At 40.5% G+C, this 10,993-nt stretch overlaps 1 protein-coding gene across 1 annotated transcript in view; it reads right to left on the reverse strand.

Annotated features, from left to right (window-relative positions):
* The window catches only part of KYNU (kynureninase), a 115,617-nt gene that overhangs the window by 78,771 nt on the left and 25,853 nt on the right, over positions 1 to 10,993 (reverse strand). Inside the window, exon 3 of the mRNA XM_080670354.1 lies at positions 10,440 to 10,560. Coding sequence (XP_080526480.1) covers positions 10,440 to 10,560 — 121 coding nt within the window. The remainder of the gene's footprint in view (positions 1 to 10,439; positions 10,561 to 10,993) is intronic.

Raw genomic sequence — 10,993 nt, forward strand, 5'->3', positions numbered from 1 at the left:
GGGAGTTATTCATTTTCCCCTGGGTATCTCATATTCTCATGAGAAATACATGTAAAAAACCTGTTTGTTTTATCTTGTTAATCTGTCTTCCCTCGAGAACAGTGGACAAACTGAAGAAGAAGAATCCTGTTTTTTAACCTCTTCGGATTTTCGTGGTGTGAATACCCACAATGTACTAGAAGCTGATGTCAGGGTATCACAAAAATCCTGAAAATTTAACAATGGGCTTTTATCACCTGGTCTGAGCCAGTTCTAGGTCACTGCTAGTTAAGAGACTATATTTTTAGAAGCTTATCGGGCTTAATTTCCCATCTTTGTAAAAGTAGAGGGGTGATAATATATATCTTAAAGGATTGCCATGAAAAAGAAATAAAAATAACAAGCAAAAAAGACTGGTACACAGTAGCCCTTTTCTAAGTCTTCTTTTCTAATGTAAATCTAATGCTAAAACTCCTTTCACAGGGCATGTGGTGTACAACACAATTTTAAAACTAATATTTCAATTACCATATTAACTGAGATGAAGGGAGAGGGCTTTCTTTGGAAATAAACATAAACTATAATATCTAAGGAGGAAGAGAAGGACAATTGTTAGTTATTATTATTCATATTATTATTAGATAGCCTGCAGCTTGGCTTGGTACCGACTCCCAATATAAATGCTAAAGACAAAAATCATTATCATTAAATGGTAGTTAAAGGCAGATACTTGGATCCTTTTTTATTTTAATCACACAGAGCTCCATGGCCTTTGCTGATAGCACAATACATCTTATTACATTTAGGTAGTAAAATTCTATGTTCTGCCTCAGAGAATTTATAACTCAGAATATTATGCCACCTACTTCTCACTCCGGTAGACACTGTGGTAGGGGTAATAATCTTTAAGGATATGTTTCTCCCTGCAATGCTTTTGGCATCTCCGTCCCTTTAAAATATCACACACAGAGTCTGCTTCTTCATTTTGTCAGGCCACTAGCCCGGGGTAGTAAAAATGTACTTAGAAAGTGTTACCCAAATAAACTCAAAGCAAAGTGGTCTGTCATTAGGAAGAATTGATGTAGATTACAGTGCAGTTACAAACATTCGTATTAAAGTTAAGAAAAATATTATATTGCTCTCATTCAAAACTGTTTAAAATAGTTGCAGCATAGTTGCAATCTTCATTTACAAATACTGGAGAGGAAGAGAGGATGGGAGAGAATTAACCAGTGTAGAAGGCAGTTAGCTAGGCATGAACAGATTAGGAACAATGGGCCAGGTACTGATGGTCACCCGGTGCTAGCAAGGGGCAAAAGTAACCTGGAACCTTGCCCCGAGGGTGACCTTCCTTCCCTAAGCATAGCATATTGCTGGTCCTACCATATAGACCCCCCTATAACAGGGTAGTAAGAAGCTAGGAAAACTCCTAAGCAAGTGGAATAGGGAAACTCACATAAGAAAGTGAAACAAGGCCAAACAGTTTGGGCAGCTTGCAGCCAGTTTGCAGCAATACCTTATCTTGAGAACAAATGGCTAATACCTCTCCTCACTAACCAAAGATGGCAGGAAAAGAGGGGGAGTTTTAACTAAGCCTCTTATCCCTAACCAGAGACTACAAAGCATAAATCACCCAGGAACTGCCAAGGCAGGAGGGGGAAGGGAGAAGGCAAGAGGGGCGTTTATCTCACCCACTAAACAAAGCAGTCAGTCATTTGGGGAAGTTTAAACAGAGAGGCTGACACTCTCAGAGCTTGTCAAGATAAATTCACCAAACATTTCTCATAAATTCTAGGAAGCCATAAACAAAGTAAAAGGGAGAGTTTGAGATCTAGTCTGTTCCAAGATATCAGGCAGAGGAATTTTAAAACCTACAGACAGAAAAATATAAAAAGCCAAACCTCTACCAGGCAGCACTTCTCAAACTAATTGGGAAGTCTGTCTGTGCTTCATAAGCCAGACGTGTTTTGATAGATTTGCTTGCTTTTCTTCTTTAATAAATTTACTTGCTTTATTAATTAATTTGATTCACTACAATGCCACCCTCAGGGGTCCCTCTTTTCAAATTCTTTCTCATCAGCATGACAAGAACAGGGTACAGCCCTTTCCCTTCCCTTCGCCTCCAGAGGCTGTCCAAACACCTCTTCTGGTGTTTCTGGTGCCTACTACACCCTGACCTTTCATGTCACTGGTCATTCGGTTTGGACCCTCCCCTGACATTTCCTCCCCTGGCATATTGCCAGCAATGTGGTAGACCCGGGCTTAGAGGAAGAACAAGGGGGTCTGAGAATAGCCTCATACAATCTCCATACAAGCCCTTGCACAAACACTCCATTAAGCATTAGCACCGAGAAAAAACATTTAGGCCTGAGCTGTGTTTCAGCTCCAGGCCCAGAAAAGGAGTAAGGGCAGGCTGGCTACATTTGATAGACATGCGGACCAGCTGCAGTGACTAATGACCACCATCCAGGCACAGGCCAACCAATGGAGACTATGACCCTGAAAGAATGGAAGGACACACCTGGAAAGCTGCTGGATATTCTATTGAGGTCTTCCCCTGGGACCTCCCTTAAAACTCCCCTAAAATCCCTGCCCTTAGGTGCCCTTTGGCCAGTGGGCTAAGCACATCTCTCTTTCTCTCTCTCTCTCTCTTCCTCTCTCTCTCTCTCTCTCTCTCTCTCTCTCTCTCTCTCTCTCACACACACACACACACACACACAAGCCTTTCCTCATCTCCTTCCTCCAGGTGCACATATCCCTGCTTTCTTTCTCCTAAGTTCCAAGGGCCTTGTTTCCTGAGCCCACACAACCCAGCTGGCTCACTTAGTTCACAGTTCACTTCTTCTACCTCTGTGACTTTCTAAATAAACTTCTGCTTGCATTTGAGTCTTGGCTCTGAATTATTTCTTAGCCAGAACTCAAGTACCAAGATTGCTGAATGGAGGTCCAATCACTGGTAACATTCTGATGCCATTTCACTTCTAACACCAGGCATATCTTGCCATGAATGGGGTATTCTGTGAGATGTACATGAAGCAATATTTGCTCAAGAAATTAGATTTCAGGATATAAAATATAATTAGGAGCTTAATAGATATGTAGACCCTCTTTGAAATAGGACTATGCTTTAACTATCCTGCAAAATGAAAAGTGGCCTGTTTTGAAAAGCTCTCCCCTCAATAAATATGAATTTGCAGTCTTTCTTCGTGATATCACAACTCTTTTTTTCCCCTGTGACCCAACTGATGATCACTAACACTGATATCAGGAAAATCTTTGTAACGTGTTATACCATGTACTCTCTTATTCATACTGGAGGCTAGCAGATTATGCCACACTAAAACTTTCCTCTTTGGCATGGGATTCCTTTGAGCTGAAGGCACTTGAAAAACAGCAAATGCACGGAGAGGCTGTCTCTGAACTCCCCTTAACCTGCCTGAAGACAGATCTTCCAAAAGAAACTCAATTGCCATAAATCCCCTGAAAGGGCAGGGAGAGACCGACTCCATGTTCCCTTTGTTCCATGTCCTCCACCTCGTGGAGTCAGGTTCCCACCCTAGAACCTCTCCAAGAGCCCAACCCACACTTTTGAATTAGCCAATAGAAATGCAAGAGGAAAGTAAGCCGCGCCCTGCCCCCATGTGCAACCTGACCCCGACCAATCAGCAGAGGCCACACTACCTTACCCCTCCTTCCTCTCCCAGGCCCCCTATAAATCAGCGCGTTTGGGGCCTGGGGCTCTCTCTCTGCCTCCTGCCGCTGCATCAGCGAGTGTGGTGGACGGGAAGCTCAAGCTAGCTCGAATAAAGGCTCTTTGCTTTTGCATCGGACTCGGCTCCCTGGTGGTCTTTGGGGATCACGGAATCTGAGCATAACACCCCTCCCAGGAGTTTCATCAACCAGGGAAAATGGGCTCTTGTCACAGGACAGAGAATAGAAGTCAACACCACACCCAGAAAAACTGTCACAAACTATCACACCTCCCATGTATTCTTATCTAAGGGCTCATTTGTCTTTCCTAAAAATTATTCTCCCCAATGTGGCCTATACCTCCCCACTTTTCCCCTGTTAAGATAACATATAAGTTCTCTAATTGCATCACTTTTTAATTTTCTTTTTTATTGATTGATTTTTAGAAAAATAGAGTGAGAGAGCGAGAGAGGAGAGAGGTGGATTTGTTGTTCCACTTACTTATGCATTCATTGGCTGATTCTTATATGTGCTCTGACTGGGGATCAAACCCACACCTTGGTGTATTTGGTCAATGCTCTAACCAACTCTGGCCAGGGCTGCATTGCTTTTTGGGGTTGTGCATGAAAAAAACCTGACAAGCTCAGGGGAGGCCTGCATGGTGGTCTTACAAACTCAAAGGCCTAAAGTAATTATATCAGAGGGTCTGAAGTTAAAATTTCCTAACTAAAAGCTAGTCACAGAAGTTCGTCATGTCCTAAGCCCGTATCTTTCTTGACAAAAGTCAATTTTTAACTAAGTCTGTCTATTGTCCTTTTTCATCTATGATAACATGTCTTTAGAATGTCAGAGTAACCCCCATTTTTCTTCAGATCCCTCAGGACACAATCTCCCACCAGAGTACAAGATCAAGAAACCCCTCATTATTATCTTGTTCTCCATATACCATCTCAGTGTTCTGTAAATGTTAATTGTTAACTATCCCATAAATACGAATATAAAAGGAAAGTATGTCTATCCATTTTACTTTTTATTTAATCATAGAGATTTCCCCACTTTGCTTTCTCCTGCCTCCCTAGTCTACCACCAATAAATTTCACGTAACCCCCTTACACCTCCTCCTTTGATTTTAATGCATAAAAGAAGGTGCAAAACCACCATTCACCAGACCATTTTCTCAATCCTTTGAGATTTTGCTTCCCAGCAACTGTTGTCAATTTGGCTCAAATAAACTCATAAAAATTCTCTACAGATTTGATCCTGGCTGGGTGGCTCAGATGGTTGGAGCATTGTCCCGTACACCAAAAGGTTGTGGGTTCAATTCATACAGGAAACAACCAATAACCATTTCTCTCTCTCTCATATCAATAAAAACATATCCTTGGGTGAGGATTAAAAAACTTATCTAGGTTTAGATGTTTCTTGCATTAACAGGGTATTTACTTTTTCCACCCCTGTGATGCCCTCATGAATGTAATATTAAAAATGAATAAAATGTTATACCTTTTCTCCTGTTAATCTGCCTGTTGTCTAGGTTTAGATGTTTCTTGCATTAATAGGGTATTTACTTTTTCCACCCCTGTGATGCCCTCATGAATGTAATATTAAAAATGAATAAAATGTTATACCTTTTCTCCTGTTAATCTGCCTGTTGTCAGTCTATTTCATATACCCACTTGTTCGTGTCTCCCCAGTGCCCATTCTGCACACACACTGGCACATAAAGTAACTCATTGTCTGCAAATAAACATGTTTGTTCCTAATATGGAATTCAGTGAGCTATTTTTTTCTTTAAACAATCCAACCTAAAATATCACAGTTCTTAGATGAATCCCTATAAAGACACAGCTATGCCAAATTTTTACTCTTATGAAAAAGAAAGAAAACTAATTATCTAGCAGATAAGACAACACAGAAGACCTAACATGATTATAACTTTGGGACATAATATATATTTTGCAACTTAACAATTTTGCTCTTTAGGGCTGATATATCTTTCCCTTCTAGCTGAACTTTAGAACTATTTAGAACTATGATTATTATCCCCTACTATTCTCCTTTAAATAATCTAGGCCATTAGTAAATATTTAATATAAAGTGTTCTAAAAATTCTTTAAGCTTATTACCTACCCATTTTAGCAGACTAACAGGGTCCAAGCATATTGATCTTATTGGTTCTTACTGTTATAAGACCATTTTGCTGATAATAATTATAAATCAAATGGGTCAAATCACCCTAAATGTTTTCTATTTTGGATTCTTATATAATAAAAGACTAATATGCAAATCGACCAAACGGTGGGATGATGGGTTGCTATGATGCACACTGACCACCAGAGGGCAGATGCTCATTGCAGGAGCTGCCCCCTGGTGGTCAGTGTGCTCCCACAGGGGGAGTGCTGCTCAGCCAGAAACTAGGGCTCATGGCTGGCACAGCAGCACTAAGCCGTCAGTTGGACATCCCCTGAGGACTCCCAAACTGCAAGAGGGTGCAGACCAGGCTGAGGGACTCCCCCCCCTCGAGTGTATGAATTTCGTGCACCGGGCCTCTAGCATTATATAAATATTGTCACTCCATAAAACAAATACATTCTCCAAAGTAAATGTTATTAATCTAATTTAGAAATTGCAGAGTTGAAACTGATATTGGAAAATGACAATAATAAGAATTTTAAAAAACACAGAGGTAAGTAGTTTATTTTCAGTTTTGTCTTGAATATTTTGAAGTTTTAGAATAAATCAGCTGGATCCTGAAATATTTTAAGGATGCTTCTATTCTTGATCTTTCCTTAGTATAAGAATCAAAGATAGTACCATATAAATCATAAGATCAAGCTACATTATGACCAGTGATGGTTTATTTTGCAGATAGGTAGGTAGTATATCTGTAATAGGCCATAAAAGATGAAAGTCATGGAAAATGACGACCATGAGCCAAATGGCATTTCCTACCTTACAGGTCATGGATGGCCAGTCAGAGACTTGATCTCATTATCCCAGAGCAATATTTCAGCTAAAGCACTCTCATTTTTATGTTACCATTAAGATTATAAATTGTTAATATTATTTTTTCCTGTTAAGCAACTTCAATGTACAACAGCCCACTGGAGTGGCATGAAGATTACTTTAAACTGAAGCATGTGAGCAAACAGCAGCCAAAGAAAGAAACAGTATCTAAATTTAAGCAGAGCCTCCCAAAAATACAGCTGCCATTGAGCGCCTCAGGGGGAAGGTGGCACTGTCCCTGGGGTGCAAATTCAGTGGCCATCAGTCTCCCTCTTGTGGAGCTCCCAGCTAGGAAGGATACTGCACATTATCATCAGGAGGAAAAGGCCTGTGGAGCCTCCCCTACTTTCCTACGAAGCCCTAAAACTATGTCCTTTTGTTCATCTGGTATATAAGCTGTACTCCTGGCTGCTCAGGGAATCGCTCCGTGGACAGTGCTTCTGTGAGCATGTGAAATACACTTTTCTCCAGTTAATCTGGAGACTGTTCACTAATCCAGAGGCCTCCAATGAAAAGCTTTGCTCCCAACAGAACCTTAGCTGGAAAAGGTCAGCATGGGATTTTCAAACTACATATTTAGGAGCAAAGAAATAATGTACACTTTTGAGATTGAAGATGGGGAGTCGGGTAGGAGGACACAGGAGTGCAATCCTGCACCTCAAACACTACCCGACCGATATCCACGGGCAGGCAGAGCCATGGTGTTGACATGGCCACCCCCACTTAAAGCAAAAATACCTAAATAAAGCAAAGACAAAACAAAACAAACTAGCTACCTACTCTTTTGCTCAGAAGAAATATATTTTTTTTCTTTAGTTTAAATTGCTTGAAGCATTAAAATGTACCTCCTTTCTGAATCATCTAATGAAAGTTAGATAAGAGGTTTTAAGGTTATGTAATATTTTATTGTCATATGGTAAAATGTAAAATTAAAAGGTAACAATAGAAGGGTAAGTGTTATGACAGAGACACTTTCCTGAACTATAACTTCAGTCTTGAAAATAACCAATCAGGCCCTTAATGAAGTATGATAATCGTGAAGATATGAATAGGAAAGCAAGACAGCATTTTTAAAAATACCTTGAGGATAAAAATGCACAGCCTAGCTGATTGACTATCCAAGAGGCAAGGACATCCTCTGAAGTTCAAATTCATTCAATTTAATTCTCTGCTCTCTTTTACATGAAAGCCAAAAATGAATATTAACCATTTTTATTAACTCTGACCCTCATTTTTAAAATACTGTAACCTGCTAATGCAAAATGCTTCTAAATGTAGTGATATTTATTTTCCAATGTGTGCATAAAGGTTATGCAGATAAAGTTATAACATGCTTAATAAATTACATAAACCTTATAATTTTTGCAATAAGTTGTGAATTTATATTTCTAACCACTAAAATTAAGAACTTTGCAGTGTTCTCGAATAGTTGTGGAAATGATCATTTGCACACTCAGTGTAAACTAATTTTACAGGACAGATGCTATTCCTAATATGAAAGACCAGTGACGTAGAGAATAAAGGGAGATGGAGTAGACACTCTGAGTTTGTATAAGAGCCAAATGTCTTGATTTTTGAGTTCTTACATGGCTTGGTTTCATCCTCCTGAATTGTTTCATCCTCCTGAATTGTTTGTTTCTAACATTCAGGCTTGGCTCCCTCTTCATAACTACTTTTTTAGATTCTAAGAATCAGAAAATGTTTTTTTAAATATTTCTACTAATTTTTAATATTTTAAATGTGTAAATAACTTAAAATAATATCAAATGTTTAAATAGTTAAAAATATTTTGAAAACATTTCTAGTTTCAGCTTTATCGGTAGTTACTGGGTGTTAGGATCACCGAAGGAGGAATACACAAGGCTGAAAGGGGTAAAGAATTATGAATTTATTAGGTCATCTGAGAAACCAGATGGGATGAGCCCCCAAATGGCGCCAGCACCTAGGTACAGGGCATCAGAGATTTTAAAGGACTCTAGGCGGGCATTTTCTGGGTGAGAATTCTCTGGGTGGGTCTGGAGGAGAAAGATAATGGTCTTAGCACGTGGAATGTGGTCTAATCAGTGGTCAGCAAACTGTGGCTAGCGAGCCATATGCGGCTTGAGAGCCGCGGTTTGCTGCTCTGTTGACTAATGAGTTTGCCGACCACTGGTCTAAGTGAAAGCGAATGTCCGTTGTGAAGTGGTTTAAGGCAGTTCCTGGAGGGCTGGGGGGTTATCAGTTCAATTATTTGGATTCAGTTGTTTGATCAGACCTAACACTGGGGAACGATAAGAAGTAGATAAGATTTGAGATTTGTAATATTGCTGAGAATATGAAACTGATGAAAATAGACATCCTTAAACTGCCTATTAGTGCAATGGATTTTCAGGAGGGAAAATCAGTTCGTTTGAGAAGGTTTGGATTAAAGAGGGCAAACATTCAGGTAAACAGAGTGTGTGAAAGGTTTCATACGCAGAAAAGTAAAGGTAGAAGAGAAGAGATGGAGAGAAGAAGAGATCCTGATTTAAGATCCCTGCATGGTAGCAGGGAAGCTGTTTAGCTCAGCCCAAGAGGAGCATCTTCTCAATGATCATGTTCAGTTTGGGGAGGAAAGTGCCTTCTGCTCCACTCAACCTAATCCTCCACCCAACAATTATTATTTCCTTATTTATAAAAATTACTGTGATAGAGGTTAGCCAAGAACTAATCATAAAATTACTAAATTAAATCCCAAATGTTAACGCCCTTGTTAGTCATCCTATATAATAAAGAGCTAATACCCTCATGCCATAACAACCGATTAGCAGGAGGCTGTGTCCCCGGCCAGCGCCAATCAGGGATGTGACTGACACAGCATCCCCGCCCGTCGCTGGCCAGGGACATGATGTGCCAGCAGGGCTTGACGGGGGTGGGGCCGGCTGGGTCTGGGTCTCACGTGATTTCAAGGCACATGCGGGTGGGTGGGCACTTGACTCTGGGTCCCATGGCATGCCCCAGACTCTGACAGGAGGGTGGAGGGAGCTGGATATCTGCACCCAGGACCCACACAACAGGGCAGCGGCAGTTAGGGGCAATCAGGCTGGCAGGGGAGAGCAGTTAGGGGTATCAGGCTGCTAGGCAGAGGCAGTTAGGGGGGATCAAGTAGGCAGACAGGCGAGCGGTTAGGAGCCAATGGTCCCAGTTTGCGAGAGGGATGTCTGACTGCCGGTTTAGGCCCAATCACAGTTAGACATCCCCAGAAGGGTCCTGGATTAGAGAGGGTGCAGGCCGGGCTGAGGGACCAACCCCCACCCCTGTGCATGAATTTCATGCACTGGGCCTCTAGTCCTATATAATAAAAGGGTAATATAAAAATTGACCGAATGGTGGAACAACCGGAATGCCCATGGCCCCTTGTACTGGCCAGCCCACCCCTGATGGCCCCCATCAGGCTGGCCAGCTGGACCCCACCAGTGCACAAATTCATGCACCAGGCCTCTAGTTAAAGAAAAAAAAATACAATAATTACATATGTTTAAATGTGACAACTCAGGAAAGTGATTTAAATTTTTAAATATTTTTAAAAGTTTATTCTTGAGTCTGCCAGTAACTTACCCTGTGACCTTATTTGCTGATCCTCAGTTATTTCATCAATAAAATGACAGTATCAAATGACATGATCACTAAGATTCCTTTGTACCCTAAAATGCTATTAAACACCTTTCCAACCATTAGACAATCTAGTGTGATTTTTAAATTCTTCTGTGAGATGTTCAATGACAGCTTTTGAAAAAAATACTTACATTTTGGCCCACTTATCTAGTTCTTCTTCCAGATATGTTTTAACCATTTTTGGTTGAAGGCCAAGAGAATTTCCCAAGAAATAGATGGCGTTTTCATCCTTATTCACTAATGATAAATCAACTGGAATAGAAGAAAATGTATAAAATGCTTATTCAATTGATTCATATTCTTCCATTTGGCATTGCTAATCTAGTGCAAACAATAAATAAGATTAACTTCAAGAAGGACAATAAATAATAACCAGTTTGGCTCAGTGCATAGAGTATCCCTGAAGTGTCTGGGGTTCGGTTCTGGTCAAGGGCATGTACCTAGGTAGCAGGCTCAATACCCAGCCCTGGTTGGGGCTTGTGCAGGAGACAATCAATTAACGTGTCTCTCTCACATCAATGTTTCTCTCTGTCTCTCTCCCTCCTTTCCACTCTCTCTAAAAATTAATGGAAAAATATCCTTGGGTGAAGATTAACAAAAATACATACATACATACATACATACATACATACATACATAACTTTAATTCCTCCCAAGGATAACATCAGATTTTGTAAAAAGTAAT

Source organism: Plecotus auritus, assembly GCF_963455305.1.
Source record: "Plecotus auritus genome assembly, chromosome: 5".
NCBI classification, from domain to species: domain Eukaryota; kingdom Metazoa; phylum Chordata; class Mammalia; order Chiroptera; family Vespertilionidae; genus Plecotus; species Plecotus auritus.